General features: G+C 41.2%; 3 protein-coding genes across 9 annotated transcripts in view; all 3 read right to left on the bottom strand.

Moving 5' to 3' along the window:
• Positions 1-20,096, bottom strand: part of LOC105611202 (protocadherin alpha-2-like) — a 179,299-nt gene that overhangs the window by 75,013 nt on the left and 84,190 nt on the right.
• LOC101122274 (protocadherin alpha-C2) overlaps positions 1-20,096 on the bottom strand; it is a 204,419-nt gene that overhangs the window by 107,310 nt on the left and 77,013 nt on the right. The window contains exon 1 of one of the 7 annotated variants that reach the window (XM_015096076.4): positions 9,809-12,343. The exons of the other annotated variants lie outside the window; for them this stretch is intronic. Within the exon in view, the coding sequence (XP_014951562.2) occupies positions 9,809-12,202 (2,394 nt within the window). The 5' untranslated portion in view covers positions 12,203-12,343. Of the gene's footprint in view, positions 1-9,808; positions 12,344-20,096 lie in introns of those variants that run through there. 7 annotated transcript variants of the gene reach the window in all.
• LOC106991193 (protocadherin alpha-12-like) lies at positions 15,606-18,147 on the bottom strand. The gene has a single exon (XM_015096078.4). It carries the CDS (start codon positions 18,045-18,047, stop codon positions 15,606-15,608), a length of 2,442 nt encoding a protein of 813 aa, XP_014951564.2. The 5' UTR covers positions 18,048-18,147.

Genomic DNA, 20,096 nt, shown 5'->3' with positions numbered 1-20,096 from the left:
AGTAAACACTTCATTCTGAGGGTAACATTATCCTGATACCAAAACCAAAGACATCACAAGAAAAAAACTGGAGACCAATATCTCCCGTAAATATAAAAACATAAATTATCACCAACATACTAGAGAACCGTACTCAGTAAAGAAATTATTCACTATCACCAAGCGGGAGTTATTACAGGAATGCAAGGTTGACTTAACATCTGAAAAATCAATAAATATAATACACCACAGCCAACATAATATTCACAGGTGAAAAGTTGAAAGCCTTCCTGCTAAAATCTGGAGCAAAACAAGAATGCCCACTCTGACCACTTCTATTCAACATAGTATTGGAAGTCCCAGCTATAGCAATCAGACAAGAAAAAGAAAAAAAAATCCAAATTGGAAGGTAAAATTGTCACTATATGCAGACGACATACTCTATAAAGAAAACCCTAAAGAATCCACATGAAAACTATTAGAACTGATAAACGAATTCAGCAAGGTATAGGATCAAGATTAACATACAGAAATCTACTGCATGTTTTACACTAACCATGAAATATCAGGAGAAAGTTTTTTTTAATTCTGCTTAAAATCAAATTTTAAAAAATGAAATACCTAGAAATAAACCTGACAAAGAAGATGAAAGACTTACTCACTCAATGAGAGCTATAAAACATTGATAATGAAAACTGAAGATGATTCAAATAAATGGAAAGATATTACATGTTCTTCGATTGGAAGAATTAATATTGTTCAAATGGCCATCCCACCCAAAGCAATCTACAGATTTAATACTCTCCCTATTAAATTACCCATGATGTTTTTCACAGAACTAGAACAAATAATCCTAAAATTTATATGGAACCGCTAAAGATCTGGAATTGCTAAAGCAATCCCAGAAAAAAGAACAAAACTGGAAGCATAACCCTTCCAGACTTCAGACAATACTATAAAGCTACAGTAATCAAAACAGCATGGTATTGGCACAATATATGGATTAACAGATACATAGATTAATGGAACAGAATAGAGAGCCCAGAAATAAACCCACACACGTATGGGGAAAAAAACTTTAACAAAGAAGGCAAAAATATACAATGGAGAAAAGACAGCCTCTTCAGGAAATAGTGTTGGGAAAGCTGGACAGTCACATGTAATCAATCAAATTAAAACACTCGCTCACATCATACACAAAAATAAATTCAAAATGGTTTAACAACTTAAATATGACACACCACCATAAAACTTCTAGAAGAGAACATAAGCAAAATATTCTTGAACATAAATCATAGCAATACTTTCTTAGATCCATCTTCCAAGGCAAAAGAAATAAAAACAAAAATAAATAAATGAGACCTAATCAAACTTACAAGCTTTTGCACAGAAAGGAAACCATCAACAAAACAAAAAGACAAGCTATGGAAAAGGATAAAATATTTGCAAACAACATGACTGGCAAGGGCTTAATTTCTAAAATATAAGAACAGCTTATATAGTTCAATATCAAAAAATAACTAACAGTTAACAAATGGACTACTACTGCTACTGCTAAGTCGCTTCAGTCGTGTCCAACTCTGTGCGACCCCATAGACGGCAGCCCACCAGGCTCCCCCGTCCCTGGGATTCTCCAGGCAAGAACACTGGAGTGGGTTGCCATTTCCTTCTCCAATGCATGAAAGTGAAAAGTGAAAGTGAAGTCACTCAGTCATGTCCGACTCTTAGTGACCCCATGGACTGGAGCCCACCAGGCTCCACCATCTATGGGATTTTCCAGGCAAGAGTACTGGAGTGGGGTGCCATTGCCTTCTCCGAACAAATGGACAGAAGACCTAAATAGACATTTCTCCAAAGAAAGCATACAGATGGCCAAAGGCACACAAAAAGATACTCAATATTGCTAATTATTAGGGAAATGCAAATCAAAATTACAAAGAAGCATCACCTCATACCGGGCAAAATAACCATCATCAAAAAGTCTGCAAATACTAAATGATGGGGAGAGTGTGGATAAAAGGGAACCTTCCTACAGCGTTGGTGGGAATGTAAATTGGTGTAGCCATTAAGGTAAACAGTATGGAGGTTTAGTTTATCTAAACACAGAGTTACCATTGTCATTGTTGTTGTGTTATACAGCAACTATTGTTGTTGTTGCTCAGTCCGTAAGTCATGTCCAACTTTTTGCAATCCCATGGATTGCAGCACATCAGGTTCCTCTGCCCTCCATGATCTCCTGGAGTTTGCTCAAACTCATGTCCATTGAGTCAGTGATGCCATCCAACCAGCTCATCCTTTGCTGCACCCTTCTCCTTTTGCCTTCAATCTTTCCCAGCATCAGAGTCTTTTTCAGTGAGTCAGCTCTTTGCATCAGGTGGCCAAAGTATTGGAACTTCAGCTTCAGCATCAAACATTCAGGGTTGATTTCCTTTAGGATTGACTGCTTGGATCTCCTTGTAGTCCAAGGGACTCTCAAGAATCTTCTTCAGTTCAGTTGCTCAGTCGTGTCCAACTCTTTGCGACCCAGCTGCAGCATGCCAGGCTTCCCTGTCCAACACCAATTCCCAGAGCCTACCTAAATTCATGTCCGTTGAGTCGGTGATGCCATCCAACCATCTCATCCTCTGTCGCCCCTTCTCCTGCTGCCCTCAATCTTTCCCAGCATCATGGTCTTTTCAAATGAGTTGGCTCTTCACATCAGGTGGCCAAAGTATTGGAGTTTCAGGTTCAGCATCAGTCCTTCCAATGAATATTCAGAACGTAGTTCTTTTAGAACTGACTGGTTGGATCTCCTTGCAGTCCAAGCAACTCTTAAGAGTCTTCTCCAACACCACAGTTCAAAAACATAAATTCTTCAGTGTTCAGCTTTCTTTATAGTCCAACTCTCACATCCATACATGACTACTGAAAAAACCATAGCTTTGACTAGATGGACCTTTGTTGGCAAAATAATGTCTCTGCTTTTTACTATGTTGTCTAGGTTGGTCGATGGACATGAGTTTGAGTGAACTCTGGGAGTTGGTGATGGACAGGGAGGTCTAGCATACTGCAATTCATGGGGTCGCAAAGAGTCGGACACTACTGAGCAACTGAACTGAACTGAACTAGGTTGGTCATAACTTTCCTTCCAAGGAGTAAGCATCTTTTAATTTCATGGCTGCAATCACCATCTGCAGTGATTTTGGAACCCCAAAAATAAAGTCTGACACTGCTTCCACTGTTTCCCCATCTATTTCCCATGAAGTGATGGGACCAGATGCCACGATCTTAGTTTTCTGAATGTTGAGCTTTAAGCCAACTTCTTCACTCTCCTCTTTCACTTTCATCAAGAGGCTCTTTAGTTCTTCACTTTCTGCCATAAAGGTGGTGTCACCTGCATATCTGAGGTGATTGATATTTCTCCTGGAAATCTTGATTCCAGCTTGTGCTTCTTCCAGCCCAGCATTTCTCATGATGTACTCTGCATATAATGCATGCTGTTCCACATAATGCATGCTGATTCATAGCTCAGTCGGAAAAGAATCTGCCTGCAATGTAGGAGACCTGGGTTCAATTCCTGGGTCAGGAAGATCCCCTGGAGGAGGAAATGGAAATCCACTCCAGTATTCTTGCCTGGAGAATCCCATGGACAGAGGAGTCTGACAGGCTACAGTCCATGGGGTCGCAAGAGTTGGACATGACTTAGCGACTAAACCACCCACCGCCACCACCACCACCACTTTGCATATAAGTTAAAAAAGCAGGGTGACAATATACAGCCTTGACATACTCCTTTCCCAATTTGGAACCAGTCTGTTGTTCCATGTTCAGTTCTAACTGTTGCTTCTTGACCTGCATACAGATTTCTCAGAAGACAGGTCAGGTGGTCTGGTATTCCCATCTCTTTAAGAATTTTCCACAGTTGGTTGTGATCCACACAGTCAAAGGCTTTGGCTTAGTCAATAAAACAGTAGAAGTTTTTCTGGAACTCTCTTGATTTTTCAATGATCCAATGGATGTTGACAATTTGATCTCTGGTTCCTCTCTCTTTTGTAAATCCAACTTGAACATCTGGAAGTTCATAGTTCACGTATTGTTGAAGCCTGGCTTGGAGAATTTTGAGCATTACTTTGCTAGTGTGTGAGATGAGTGCATCTGCAGCAGTTTGAGTGTTCATCAACAACTTAAGTGTTTATCAACAAATTACTGGATAAAGAAAAGTGGTGTAAATATATACAGTGGAATGTTACCTACTCAGCCAAGAAAAATAATAAAATAATGCCATTTGCAGCAAGATAAATGGACCTAGAAATTGTCATACTTAGTAAAGTAAGTCAGACAGAAAAAGACAAACATCATATGATATCACTTGTATGTGGAATCTAAAAAAATAATACAAATGAACAAAACAGAAAGCTTCTCACACAGAATACAAACTTATGATTACCAAAGGGGAAAGGCAGGGATAAATTAGGAATTTGGAGTTAATAGATATACATTACCATAAATAAAACAGATAAACAACAAGGATCTCTGTATAGCACAGGGAACCATATTTAATATCTTGTAATGTTGCTATTAGTCACGTCTGACTCTTTGCAACCCCATGGACTATAGCCCACCAAGCTCCTGTGTCCACATAATTCTCCAGGCAAGAATACTGGAGGAGATAGCCATTCCCTTCTCCAAAGGATCTTTCTGACCCAGGGATCAAACTCAGTCTCCTGCATTGCAGGCATATTCTTTACTGTCTGAGCCACCAGAGAAGCCCATTTTATTTTCTTGGGCTCCAAAATCATTGTGGATAGTGACTTTAGACATGAAATTAAAAGACATTTTCTTCTTGCTGTCAGAATAGAAAGTCCCAGCCCTAATTCTCCCACAAAAATACTAATTAGTAATGATATGTGTAATAAAATACCCTTACAAGAAATCCATAATAAAGTTAAGAAGTTGGAGTACCCAAATGAATTTAAAACTAGAACAGCTGTATTGAAACAAATAAGAAGAGTAATTTTACTTTACTCACATCAGCCCTTCCCAGAAGCTGGCATAGCTCAGCACCAGGAAAAAATACTCTGTTCCACTCTCTCACCATCAAGGGGAAAGAGAAGAGCAGAGCGTGCGTCCAATGTTTCAGCTCCTTGGAGAACTTCATGAGGGACTAGTTTCTATATATTGCCCTACTCAGAGAACTGATAGGACTGGCATAGTTTGGAAGCCTGGGAGTCATGAAGAATAAGCAACTTCTTTGCTAGCAAAAAGGCAGCTAGCTCCTTTAGGAAGGAGGGAGAAAGGGCGTGAATCCAACCCTTCTGGGTTTTGGAGGGCTGCTCAAGGAACTAGTATCTGTCTCACTTGACTTGAAACTGTCAGGGAACCACCATAGTTTAGATGCCTAATGGCCACTGAGAACAAACAAGAGTAGCTTGCTGCTGTAGAACAAGAAAAATTGAAATGCTTCAGAAAGACAGTAGAAGGAGCAAGACAGAGCATTTTAAAATATCTGATAAAGAGATGTGAAAAGAAAGAAAATAGTGAGCCCACACTCTAGAGCCCACAAGCTGCAGTTATTCATCTCATGTCCTGCAACTACTGAAGCCCCTGCACTTGGGGCCCGTGCTCCACAACTAGAGAAGCCACTGCGATGAGAAACCCACACACTGCACTCGCTACAGCTAGAGGAAAGCCCAAGCAGCAACTGAGACCCAGCATAGCCAAAGATAAAGAAATACTTTTTTAAAAAATAAAGAAAGAATGGTGAGAATTTCCCAAACCTGGAGAGGGGTTTGGACATCCAAGTTCATCAAGCCGATAGGTTACCTCAAATTTTCAATGCAAGATAATCTTCTTCAAGACAAATTACAATAAAACTGTGTAAAATCAAAGAAGAAAAAAGACAATTTTTAAAGCAACAAGAAAAAAAAATGTATCTTATATAAGACAACTCTCATAAGGCTATCAGCAGATATTGCAGCAGAAGCATTGTATGCCAGGAAAGAATGGGAGGATATATTCAAAGAGCTAAAAGAAAAAATGCCAACCATGAAAACTTGACCCTACAAAGCTGACCTTCAAAAATGAAGATGAGATAAAGACTTTCCCAAACAAACGAAAACTGAGGGAGTTCATCACCTACTATTAGATGTGCCTTACAAGAAATGCTGAAAGGAGTTCTTCAAGCTGAAATGAAAGGCAGCTAATAACATGAAACCATATGAAAATACACGATACACTGGTAAAGGTAATATATAGTCAGACTCAGAATAATCTAATACTGTAATATGATGGTGTGATAACCATTTAACTCTAGTATAAGGGTTATAAAACAAAGGTGTTGAAATAAATATAGCTACAATAATTTGTTTATGGTACAGTATATAAAAAAGATGTCAATTATGGCAACAAAAACAAAGTAAGGGGAGAGGAAAAAGAGTAGAGTTTTTTAACATGATCAAAGTTATCAGCTTAAAAGAAACTGTTTTATCTGTAAGATATTTCAAGTAAGCCACAGGGTAACTACAAAACAAACAAAAAACTACAATAGACACATACACACGAAATAAAGAAAAGGGAATCAAAGTATACCCCAACGGAAAATCATCAGTTCACAAAAGAAGATAGCAAGAGAGGAAGAAAAGAACAAAGGAACAATGAAACAACCAGAAAACAATGAACAAGATGGTGATAGTAAGTTTTTACTTATCAAGAATTACTTTAAATGTAAGTGGATTAAATTATCCAATCAAAGTGCACACAATGGCTGAAAACGTTAAAAAAAAAAAAAAGACACAACTACAAGCTGCCTCCAAAACATTCACTTCAGCTAATACACAGGCTCCAAGTGAAGATATGGAAAAAGATATTCCACCAAAAGAGAGGGGAGAGTTAAACTATCCTTAGATAAAATCAACTTTAAGTAGAAAACTGTAACAAAAGACAAAAAGGTCACTAAAACTGATAAAATGATCATGTCATCAAGAAGATAAAATAATCATAAATACATATGTACCTAACATCAGAGCACATAAATATAAAAACAAATACTAGCAGATCTGAAGGAGTGAAGGGAATGATAGACATTACAATATCCACTTTCATCAATGGATAGATTCTCCAGAAAGAAATCAATAAGAAAACATTGAACTTGTACTATACTTTACATCCAATGTACCTAACAGATATACATGTAGAACATTCCATCCAAGGGCAGCAGAATATACATTCTTCTCAAGCACACATGGCACATTCTCCAGGGTAGATCAGATATTAGATCCAAATCAAGGGTAAGCAAATTTTAAAAGACCAAAATTATATGAAGTATCTTTTCCAACCACAATGGTTAAATATGTGGAAATTAAACAATACATTCCTGGAAACCAACGGATCAAAGATGAAATCAAGGGAAAATTAAAAAATATCTTGAAACAAGTGAATATGGAAACACAACACATCAAAACTTATGAGGTGGGCTTCCTGGTAGCTCAGTAGTAAAGAATCAATGTGCCAATACAGGAGATTAGGGTTCAGTCCTCGATCTGGAAAGATCCCACATGCTGCAGAGCAGCTAAAGCCCCTGCACCACAACTGCTGAAACTACTGAAGCTGCCATGCCTAGAGCCCACGCTCCACAACAGGAGCCATCACAGTAAGAAGCCAACGTGCCGTCACTAGACAGCATCTGCCACTCGCTCACGCAGCAACAAAGACCCAGCACAGCCAAAAATAAATAAATAAAATCATATTCTTAAAAAAACTTATGAAATGCAGCAAAAGCAATGCTAAGAGGGAGGTTTATTGTGATAAATGTCTACATTAAGAAAAAATGATCTCACTTATGTGGAATCTAACAAACTTATAGATACAGAAAACAAATTCGTGGTTGCCAGATGCAAGGGGTGGGTGCAATGGGTGAAGGTGGTCCAAAAGGACAAACTGACAGTTTTAAAATAAATAAGTCCTAGTGAAATAATGCACAGTATGGTGATTGTAGTTAATAATGCTGTATTATATATTTGAAAGATGCTAAAGAAAGGATCTTAAAGGTTCTCATTGAAAAAAATTTTGTAACTATGTATAGTGATGAATGTTAACTAGATTTATTGTGGTGATCATTTCACAATATATACAAACACTGAATCATTACATTGTACACCTGAAATTAATATCAATTATACTTCAATTTTTAATTAAATTAAATTTAAATGTTTTTAAATGAATTTAATTAATGAATGTTCAGTATAAATCTTGGGAAGATATCCGTGAATAAACTTAAGAGACTTTCAAATCCATAACAGGAAACAGAGAAATTTTAAAAATACTTTTATATGGCAAAATATACCCTAAACAAATCAATATATAGGAGGAAAAATATCTGTGATATAGATAGGAGATAAAAGCTAATTATTGACAGAGAACTTTCCCAAATTGAAAAACAACCAAAAAATTTAACTGACAAATCAATGAAAACCAAATGCTGATGACATTATGCTCAAAGCTGTGCAGGAATTAAAATTAAAGTAACAAAGATACCATTTTATACATATCACATTGGCAGAATGTAAGACCTCTATTGCTTTTTTTTTTCTCTATTGCTTTTAAAGATAAAAGGGAAAGTGCTCAAACTTGTTGGTAGAGATAATAAGAAATTTAAAATTTGGGGAAAGTAATCTAGAAATATATATTTAAATTAAAATTATTCATACTCTTAGATTCATCAATATCTGAAAATGAACTTTATACAAATAAAGGCACAAATATTTTAGGAATATGTAAAATGATATTACAGCACAGTTTGCTGCTGCTAAGTCACTTCAGTCGTGTCCGACTCTGTGCGACCCCATAAGACAGCAACCCACCAGGCTCCCCCCATCGCTGGGATTCTCCAGGCAAGAACACTGGAGTGGGTTGCCATTTCCTTCTCCATTGAATGAAAGTGAAAAGTAAAAGTGAAGTCGCTCAGTCGTGTCCGACTCTGAGCAACTGCAGCCTACCAAGCTCCTCCATCCATGGGAGTTTCCAGGCAAGAGTACTAAAGTGGGTTGCCATCGCCTTCTCCACAGCATGGTTTATGAGGGCAAAAAAAAAACACAAAGTACTCATCAACTGGTGAATAACTGATAAATGATATAAATGATATCATATAAATGGTACATCCACACTATAGAGTACTACACAGCTATTAAATGACTCAAGGATTTCCACAAAGTACTGGTGACTGTGAAATGTAAAATGCAGTATCTATGCTAACAAAATTTCCAAAAGAAACAATAACAAAAACCCACCACGTGTATGCATGTATGTGAATAATTATGTGACTGCAAATAAAAATGTTAAAGGAAAATCATAAGGTTTTTCAGATTGTATACAGACAGGGGAATGGTGATGTGCCAGAGTAAAATAAGGAAGGAGCAAACAAAAAAGATTCTTTAAGAAGGAAGAAAAATGCACCTTTAAGAAAACCTTTAAAGAGTTATGGCCCCATTCAAAACAAAATCTGTATGTGGGTATATCTATAAATTTTAAAGACACAGATTTTTAAATGTTTAATTATGGCTAGAGGCTTAAGTACTTACAATGTGGAGTTTCTTGAAAAATGCTTATGTAAGCAATAAATATTTTAAAACTGTCAAGAATTCAACAAAAGCAAATAATTAGTATTACGACTAAAACTATGGTTTTTACTAATATTTAATTTGAAGATTAATGGAACTCATGATGTCAGTAACACTCATTAAAACCATAATGACGAGCAAATTAAAGAATGACCTTAAAACTGAGATTGAAGAATCTTAAACAGAAAACTGTGAGGATGGCTAAAACAGAAAGAAAATTTAAAATATGACCTCACCTTTTTCAACTGCTCTAATTCTGCTTCTATTTCACCTGGTCCCTCCGAAGAACTCAGACAAGGAGGAAGACTGGGGCTGAAGGCCATGAGGTCGGTCTTGGGCGGCCCCTCCCCAGAGCACACCCTCTGCTGCTTCTGCTGAGAGTAAGACCAGCTCCCCACCGCGCTGGAGCACACCAGCCTGGGCTTCACCGGCCCGCACTTGCCTTCGCTGGGCGGCGCCGAGCACCGCAGCGCCGTGTACAGCAGCAACGTGAGCACAAACAGGCTGGACACCGCGCAGATGGCGATGATCAGGTACACGTTCACATCCACTAATGCCGTCTCTGCGCCAGCTGCACCAGACAATGCCCGCGAAGAGGCCTTGGGCGCCTGGCCGCTGTCCTCCAGCGACAGCAGCACAGTGGCCGTGGCCGTCAGCGCCGGCTCGCCGTGGTCCTTCACCAGCACCAGCAGGCGCTGGCGCGGCGCGTCCGCCTCGTCCAGGGCGCGCGTCGTGCTGATCTCGCCGGTGTACAGCCCCACGCGGAACGGGCTGCGTGCGCCGCCCGCGGTCGGCTGCAGCTCGTACGACAGCCACGCGTTGTAGCCCGAGTCGGCGTCCACCGCGCGCACCTTCGCCACCACGTGGCCCGCCTCCACAGACCTCGACACCACCTGGCTCACCGCGCTGGGTCCTCCGCCTGGCCCGGGAGGCAGTAGCGCAGGCGCGTTGTCGTTCTCATCCAGCACGAACACCTGCAGGGTCACGTTGCTGCCCAGGGGCGGCACGCCCGCGTCGCGCGCGCTCACCTGGAACTGCAGCAGCTCCAGCTCCTCGTGGTCCAGCGGCTGCAGCGCGTACACCTTGCCGCTCTCCGCGTGCACCGACACGTAGCTCGACAGCGCGCGCTCGCCCACCCGCCGCTCCACCAGCGAGTAGGACACCAGCGCGTTCTCCTGCGCGTCCGCGTCTCGCGCCGACACGGTGAAGATGTGGCAGCCGGGCGGGTTGTTCTCCTTCACGAACACCGTGTACTCGGGCTGCGCGAACGCGGGTGCATTGTCGTTCACGTCGGCCACCTCCACGGACACGCTGGCTGTGGCCGAGAGCGACGGCAAGCCCCCGTCCCTCGCAGTCACCACCACCTCATAATTCGCCACGCTCTCGCGATTCAAGGTGTTGTCCAACACTAGTGAATAGTAATTCTTGAAGGTGGACACCAATTTGAACGGATTATGAGGCATCAGGGAGCAGGTCACCTGCCCGTTGGCGCCGGAGTCACGGTCGGACACGCTGATCAAGGCGATGACAGTGCCCACCTGAGCGTCCTCTCGCACCGGAAGAGCCAAAGAAGTGATGGTAACTTCTGGAGCATTGTCATTTATATCTACTATTTCCACCAAAATGGTACAATGACCCGCCATTGGAATATTCCCTTTGTCAATCGCTTCCACAGATATTTCATACAATTTATTTTCTTCAAAATCCAATTTACCTTTTGTTCTAATTTCTCCACTGTCGGGATTTATGTAAAACGCATATAATACTGCAGGTGATACAGGTCTTCTAAATGAGTAGGTTATGTCTGCATTTGTACCATCATCAGGGTCTGTGGCATTTAGTTTGATCACTAATGAGCCATTAAGTGAGTTCTCTAACATTCTCACTTTATAAATTAATTGGTCAAATTCTGGTGCGTTGTCATTCACATCCAGGATTGTTATCAGCAGCTGAACTGTGCTGGTCAACTCGGGTTTACCTCCATCACTAGCTGTCAATAATAAACTATGTTCCTGAATTTCCTCTCTGTCCAGTGGTTTCCTTAACACAAGTGATAACGAAGACATTTGTTCACGACTGTTTTGTGTGTCCAAAGTGAAATAATCGTTGGGATCGACTCGGTACGTTAAGGCGGAGTTTACTCCAATATCTGCATCAGATGCGCCATCTAGCGGGAACCGAGTTTCCGGAGGTCTAGATTCAGCAATGATTATTCTTTTTTCACTTTCTGGGAACACAGGCGGGTTGTCGTTAATATCTGTAACTTCCACCTCCACATGGAACACCTGCAGCGGCCGGTCCACGATCACCTCCAGATGGATGCTGCACTCCGCGCTCCGCCCGCACAGCTCTTCCCGGTCGATCCGAGAATTCACAAACAAAATGCCATTCTGCAGATTTACCTCCAGAAGATCCCCGCGGCCTTTGGACGCCACCCGGAACAGGCGGGGCACCAGCTCCGCCAGCTCCAGTCCTAGGTCCTGGGCGATGCGGCCCACGAAGGTGCCGTGTTTTGCCTCCTCGGGAACCGAGTAATGGACCTGGCCGCTCCCCGACTCCCAGGCTGCAAGGAGCAGAAGAGCGAGCAGCAAAAGCCGAGCTCCTGGGCCTTCTCTCCAGGAAAACAGCATGGTACACTCAAAAGCCTTCAGAGATATCTGAAGTCTATAGGCTACCTTACTTCAAATGCCCCTCCAGATCTAATTTTACGGCCTTCTATTGCGGGAGGATTCGCGGAGGTTTTCCACTATCTGCCAATTTTCTCCAAGAAGGAAGGAGCGGAGGCGCTTTCTTCGCGGAATTGTTTTCAGTGAAGAGCGACACCATGCGCATGAATGTGTAAGTGTAATAACGACTCAGTTCATAATTTCCGTTGCCGTAAGGGATTTATTTTTTCTTCTTGCATTTCATGACATTTTTCACTGCAAATACGTAATGGAAGATTAAATGTTTTTCTCTCCAGCAACAGTAAATCATTGTATTCTGTTCAGCATTGGCTTCTAGTTGAAATCGGTTGATGAGTTCCATCTTTCCACAAAAACATTTTTGCATGTGTAAAACGTAGTGCAGAATTTGTAAAAAGAGGTAGTAGTCCACATTCACTTTTGGAAATCAGACTATAGTTCTTCATAGCTTTGTGGGACTGTCTTTTTCCTGTAATATTTTTGAGACCTACTCACACAACTCCCTTGACTCCAAACAGAAACATAATGAATCACATAAGAATGAAATAAATGAACATGGAAAATTCGGTAACTGATATACCAGATTTTAAATAAATACAATATTTTTAACTTCCCCCAAACATGATTGTGAATTTGGATAAAATATTTGTATTGGAAGAAAATGTCTATCAATGTAAATATAAGTTTGTATATGAGTGTGTATGTACATAAACACACAATATTGACCATTTAGATAAAACAATACTTTGAAGTCCTGGATTTTCTTTGTATAAAACATGCCAAGAACTAGTATCTCATGTATTTGCTAAAAATGAAATTACTACCAGTAGGTTAAACTTCCCTTTTCTTTCTCCCTAACTTATACCATTACTGGGGAATTTCCTACTATCATTTAAGTTGACTCTGATTTTCCAAGTAACAAGAAGTATATACAGATGTTAACACACCTCTAACAAGGAAGAAAGGGAGGGAATCTTACTTTTATCTTTACCAAGTCACCAAGTTCCATGCCAACAGGGCTAGGAAAGAAAGAGTATAGCTCCATAACTCTCTTGCCTGTTTCGTGCCCAAATCTGCAGGAAATAAGAGTTGGGTTCATTTCTGAATCTTTGCTCCCCTCTGAAAATGTGAGTATTTGATATTCTCTCACCATCATTCTCCTCATTGCTCCATTACTTTAATTAACACATCTTTACTTTTATAATGGGAATAGTTTCTTGATTCTAATTGTTTTTGTGTATCAGGCCCTAACTTGTCTTTTTTACCTCTCCACCTAACCTAGACTACACAATCAAGCATTTAAAACATGCCTTTCCAATAGTTCAGGAGTTTGCTATTGACATGTACACACTGCCATATTTAAAATGGATAACCAACAAGAACCTACTGCATAGCACAGGGAACTCTGCTCAATATTATGTGGCAGCCTGGATGGGAGGGGAGTTTGGGGGAGAATGGACACATGTGTATGTACAACTGAATCCCTTTGCTGTCTACCTGAAACTATCACAACATTGTTTATTGGCTACACTCCAACACAAATTAAAACTTTAAAAAATAAAACATGCCCTTTCAGATACCCTATGGGTACATATCTTCTTATATCACCCCTCTTTAACATTTTCTTTAGCTTTCAATACACAGCCTAACTATTCATTTTCTCCATGCTTTCTATTGAACTCCTCAGTTCATTAACCACTTAACATTACTATATTATCTACAAGTTTATGCTCACCTTTACCTCAGTTGACCCCTCAAGTGAATTCATAATTTCTGCCCATAGAGATTCTTCCATACTTCTTTTTTCTCAAATTCCCAACCTCATTCCAACCATGTGGTTCTCATATGGCTTACCCAGAAAGATAAGTCATCAAATACAAACTCAATGGCTCTCTTCTTATGTCGATATTTCTCTTTATATTCTCCATTATTCATTCACTACTAAGGAAAAATCGTGCCACCTTTAAGGCCAACCCTACTGTCTTATTTTCTCTATTCTCATTCATATGTTTCATCTTCATCTTCATTCCTTCTCTGCCTGTCTGATTTTCAGTATCTCCCTCTTTACTTACTTCTTTCCCTCACATTAAAAAACACTCTGGAAAGGCTTTGTGTGGAAGAAAATTACAAGATGTAAAATACAGTTTTAGAAGATTCACCTGATAATTGTATCAGAGCAGTAGCATGCCATAATGGGTTGATGATCCTCCAAAACTGGGTTTGAGTCACTTTGCACGATCTATGTGGCTTAAGTTTCAGACTTCTTATCAGTAGAATGCTAATAATAAATATTGTACCTGCACTGTAGGGGTGATTTCATAACTAAATGAGATAATACAATTAAAGACCTTAGAACAGGTCCTGGAAAAAATAGGGGGTGATAAATATTCTTTGGTTGTGCTGGGTCCCAGACAAGGGGTCAAACCCAGTCTTCCTGCTTTGGGAATGCAGAGTCTTAGCCACTGGGCCACCAGACAAGTCCTGAATAACTATTCTTATATTTTACGGAATCAAAGAAATGTTACTAATTGTAAGATGTGTCATTATTTTTGTGCTACCAAGAAAAAGAATCAGTTAAATTGTTATAAACCATTAATTATAAGGTGCATCCTGCTTTAGATAGAATTACAATATTTTAAATGGCATATTTTATGTAAATAACAACAGTACTGTAGCCAATCACAATGGAAAGAAAGAAGGTACTCTATGGGAGCAATAACATAAATTACTCATTTTTGAATTGATAACAATTTTTATTATTGTTATAATACTGGAAAGGGGATTGTACTGCAACTAGATTGGTGATCAAGAAGAATATTTTACAAGTCTATGCATGTAAAGAGCAGTAAAGGAATCTAGTTTATGATATCTGGGAACTCTCTACACTAATCTTGCAAATTTCATTTAATTATGAAATTGAGTACAAATTTAAAATAAATTTACCAGAACTTGGTTTTTATTCAAATGTACTTATTTCTTTCAAGGCTAGAAATTCATAGATAATCTGAAAAATAATAGAGCCAGGAAACTTTAAATCTGGTTATCTGTGGCCTCCATTTTATCCTCTCCAATTATTTAATGCTTGAAATGCTGAAAATAATTGGAAAAGATAAAATGGAATGCTGGGAAAGAGTGAAGGCAGAAGGACAAGGGGACGACAGAGGATGAGACGGTTGGATGGCATCACCGACTCAATGGACATAAGTTTCAGCAAGCTCTGGGAGCTGGTGATGGACAGGAAAGCCTGGCATCCATGGGGTCGAGAAGAGTCGGACGCGACTGAACTGAATGCTTGAAAATTTGGGCTAATACATGAAAACTACAAAATGACTAACATACTTAAATGATATCAAGGACTTACTTCACTGGAAGGATTTAAACAATCTTCTCCAGACGCTGGAAGACAGGGACTGAAGGCCATGAGGTCGGTCTTGGGCGGCCCCTCCCCAGAGCACACCCTTTGTCGCCTCTCCTGTGAGTAAGACCAGCTCCCCACCGCGCTGGAGCACACCAGCCTGGGCTTCACCGGCCCGCACGCGCCCTCGCTGGGCGGCGCCGAGCACCGCAGAGCCGTGTACAGCAGCAGCGTGAGCACAAACAGGCTGGACACCGCGCAGATGGCGATGATCAGGTACACGTTCACATCCACTAATGCCGTCTCTGCACCAGCTGCACCAGACAATGCCCGCGAAGAGGCCTTGGGCGCCTGGCCGCTGTCCTCCAGTGACAGCAGCACGGTGGCCGTGGCCGTCAGCGCCGGCTCGCCGTGGTCCTTCACCAGCACCAGCAGGCGCTGGCGGGGCGCGTCCGCCTCGTCCAGGGCGCGCGTCGTGCTGATCTCGCCACTGTACAGTCCCACGCGGAACGGGCTGCTCGCGCCACCCGCCGCTGGCTGCAGCTCGTACGACAGCCACGCATTGTAGCCCGAGTCGGCGTCCACCGCGCGCACCTTCGCCACCACGTGGCCCGAGCCCATCGAACGCGCCACCACCTGGCTCAGCGTGCTGGGGCCTCCACCTGGCCCGGGCGGCAGCAGCGCGGGCGCGTTGTCGTTCTCGTCCAGCACGAACACCTGCAGGGTCACGTTGCTGCCCAGGGGCGGCACGCCCGCGTCGCGCGCGCTCACCTGGAACTGCAGCAGCTCCAGCTCCTCGTGGTCCAGCGGCTGCAGCGCGTACACCTTGCCGCTCTCCGCGTGCACCGACACGTAGCTCGACAGCGCGCGCTCGCCCACCCGCCGCTCCACCAGCGAGTAGGACACCAGCGCGTTCTCCTGAGCGTCCGCGTCTCGCGCAGACACGGTGAAGATGTGGCAGCCGGGCGGGTTGTTCTCTTTCACGAACACGGTGTACTCGGGCTGCGGGAACGCGGGCGCATTGTCGTTCACGTCGGCCACCTCCACGGACACGCTGGCAGTGGCCGACAGAGAAGGTGAGCCACCGTCCCTCGCTGTCACCATCACCTCATAGTTCGACGCACTCTCGCGGTCCAGGACGCTGTCCAGCACTAGCGTATAGTAATTCTTGAAGGTGGACACCAGCTTGAAGGGGATATGCGGTGGTGTGAGTGAGCAGGTCACCTGCCCATTGGCGCCGGAGTCACAGTCGGACACGCTGATCAGGGCGATGACAGTGCCCACCTGAGCGTCCTCCCGCACTGGGAGCGACAGCGAAGTGATCATTACCTCAGGGGTATTGTCATTCAGGTCTAGAACTTCCACCAGGACCGTGCAATGACCAGCCATGGGCGGAATCCCTTTATCAATGGCGTTAACCTGGATTTCATACTCATTATTCTCTTCAAAATCCAGTTTCCCATAAATTCTAATTTCACCTGTTTGTGGATTTATTAAAAACATACATTTCTCACTCAGTGGCAGAATCATTCTGATTTCATAGGAAATTTTTCTGTTTGGTCCTTCGTCTAGATCAGAAGCGTTTAGTTGAATGATTCTGGTGCCGTTTGGGACATTTTCAAACAGCACCACTTTATAGCCAGGCTTATCAAACTCAGGAGCATTGTCATTAACATCCAGGATGGTTATTTGAATCTGAACAGATTCTGTTAGCTGGGGTTTACCACCATCCAGAGCGGTCAGCAACATATTAAGTTCTGGTATTTCTTCTCTATCCAATGACTTCCGAAGAATGAGTTCAGGCAGTATACTTTTGTCGGTTTTCGTTATTAGTTTAAGAGTAAAATACTCATTTAAACTTAACCTATAGGTCAGGAGAGAGTTTAGGCCGATATCCGCATCAGAAGCGCCCTCTAGAGGAAAACGAGACTCCAAAGGCGCAGATTCAGAAATGAGTACCTTTTGTTCTCCTCTGAATACTGGCGGATTGTCGTTAATGTCCTTCACCTCCACCTCCACATGGAACACCTGCAGCGGCCGGTCCACGATCACCTCCAGGTGGATGCTGCACTCCGCGCTCCGCCCGCACAGCTCCTCACGGTCGATCCGAGAATTCACAAACAAAATGCCATTCTGCAGATTTACCTCCAGAAGATCACCGCGGCCTTTGGACGCCACCCGGAACAGGCGGGGCACTAGCTCCGCTAGCTCCAGTCCTAGGTCCTGGGCGATACGGCCCACGAAGGTGCCGTGTTTTGCCTCCTCGGGAACCGAGTAATGGACCTGACCACTCCCCGACTCCCAGGCTGCGAGGAGCAGAAGCGAGAGTAGCAGGCGCCGAGTTTCGAAGCCTCCTCGCCAAGAAAACGCCATTGCAGATAAACGGATCTCTGAGGTGAGACTGTCAGTTTTAAGGGATAGTTCGCCTGCCAACATTTAAGACCAGTCTCCCCTTCTGTAAGTATACCTTCAGTAAATTTTACCCAGCTTTCCGGTCAATATGGAGTCTATCCTATTCTGTGGATTGTTGGAATCTGGACTTGGAGAGTTTTCCCTTTTCACCTTTTGAGTATACAGCGACATCATGTGACTGATTATGTAAGTACAAGAAAGATCCTGGGGTTCTTTTTGGTTTAGCCACTTCTGGGTTCACTTTAAATCTGTATCAACTTTTTGGATAGTTTCATGGATCATTTGCAAATGCCTATTTATTTAATATATAATATTCTTAACAAAGCACAAATACTTCTATTATACTTCGGTTTTTAAAATGATTCTGCTTCAAAGTGTATCACAAAATAATTATTGAAATGTTGCATGTCAGAAGTTACTCGTTAGCTAGCTATCATGGAAAATAAAATGAAGAATAACATACATCACCCCTGCCATTGGGCTTCCCAGGTGACAAAGTGGTAAAGAATCCACCTGCCAGTGCAGGAGATACAAGAGACTTGGGTTTGATCCCTGAGTGGAGAAGATGCCCCGGAGTAGGAAATGGCAACCCACTCCAGTATTCTTGCCTGGAACATTTCATGGACAGAGGAATCTGGCAGGCTACAAGTGCATAGGGTCGCAAAGAGTCGGACATGACTGAAAACACCGCCCTGGCTCTTATATTGCTTGCAATTCACATTCATAATGATTTTCATCCTTCACAAGCACTTCATTCTAAGTCTTTATGAGAAAGCCAAGAATTTCCTTGTCTAGTAAAGGAGAAAATATTTCATTCATATAAACTATTTTATTCATAAATATGGCCAATATTATAATTCATCATAAATATGGAAGATGTTATTTTTGGTTCCTTGATGCTCACATGTGATGACTTTTCATACAACTGGTTTCATTCTTATAATATGTTGAAAAATGAATTGTGGGTGCAGATTCTAGAATATTTTACTCTAGCAGGATTAAACCATTTTCATGTAAAATGTTGAGTCAAAACCTCCAAAGTTCATGGTATTCTGAAGTGGTAGTAGAGCACTAATCTGACAAAGATCTCATGAAATGTTTTGGAGCCCAATCTCATTGACTAAAGTCAAAAGAATATGAACTTCATAGTGACCATTTAGTTTCCCTCTATATCCTTCCTTCTGAGCCAGTTAGTAGTTATATAAAATAAGCTTCTCTTCAGAAGACCACAATGGTGACTATGATTCAAGGGAGAATCAAAATATTTCTCATAATTTTATTCAGTAATTCAAGACTAGCTTTAAGGGAAAACAAAACACAGATAAGATCTTACAGCTAGTTGTAAAAAAAAGAGTAAGCATATTATTTAGAAGCTCATTTAAATTTAAATCAAAATCTTTAAACCAATAATTTCTCACCATTCTTTTAATGCATAATAAAAATACTGAGAAGTGAAACTTTTAAAGAGCCAGAAAATAATAACCAAGAATGATTCTACAAGCATAAAATAACTTAAATAAACTACCACACTCACTCTGAATTAATGAAACACATATTTGAATTTTGATGCTTTGGGACTATTCAAATTATCACCATCAAGCTTATTCATTTTATATCTTCCATTTTCAAAAAATGTGAATGTACCATAATTCACAAGGAACCTTACTGTAATGTATTCAGGAGATGCAATGCATCCTTGCTCACTGTTAGACATAATTAAATGATTAAACAGATAGAAAAATCCAAAGTTAGCTCAATACTTAAACAGTCAAACTACAAAATAGAATGAAATAACAATTTTCCATTCTAGAATGTAATCTTAAATTTTAAATTAAGTATAAAAGACACTAAATTTGTAGAAATTAATCTACATAACTTGGAATTATCTAAAATGTGTATTGATTACTTATATATTATGCAATAGTAACAATTTGCAAACTTTTAACCTGTACTTAAAACATTCCAATATGTTTTATATTAAATTAAAATGATGTTGAGTCATTCCAAGAAGTTACTTTGGATATGGGTAATAATACATGCCCTACCTAACATTCACATTTATTTATATTTATA

The sequence above is a fragment of the Ovis aries genome, chromosome 5 (genome assembly GCF_016772045.2).
Source record: "Ovis aries strain OAR_USU_Benz2616 breed Rambouillet chromosome 5, ARS-UI_Ramb_v3.0, whole genome shotgun sequence".
NCBI lineage: Eukaryota > Metazoa > Chordata > Mammalia > Artiodactyla > Bovidae > Ovis > Ovis aries.
The sequence above is the reverse complement of the archived record's forward strand: the minus strand, read 5'-3'. Positions and strand labels throughout refer to the sequence as shown.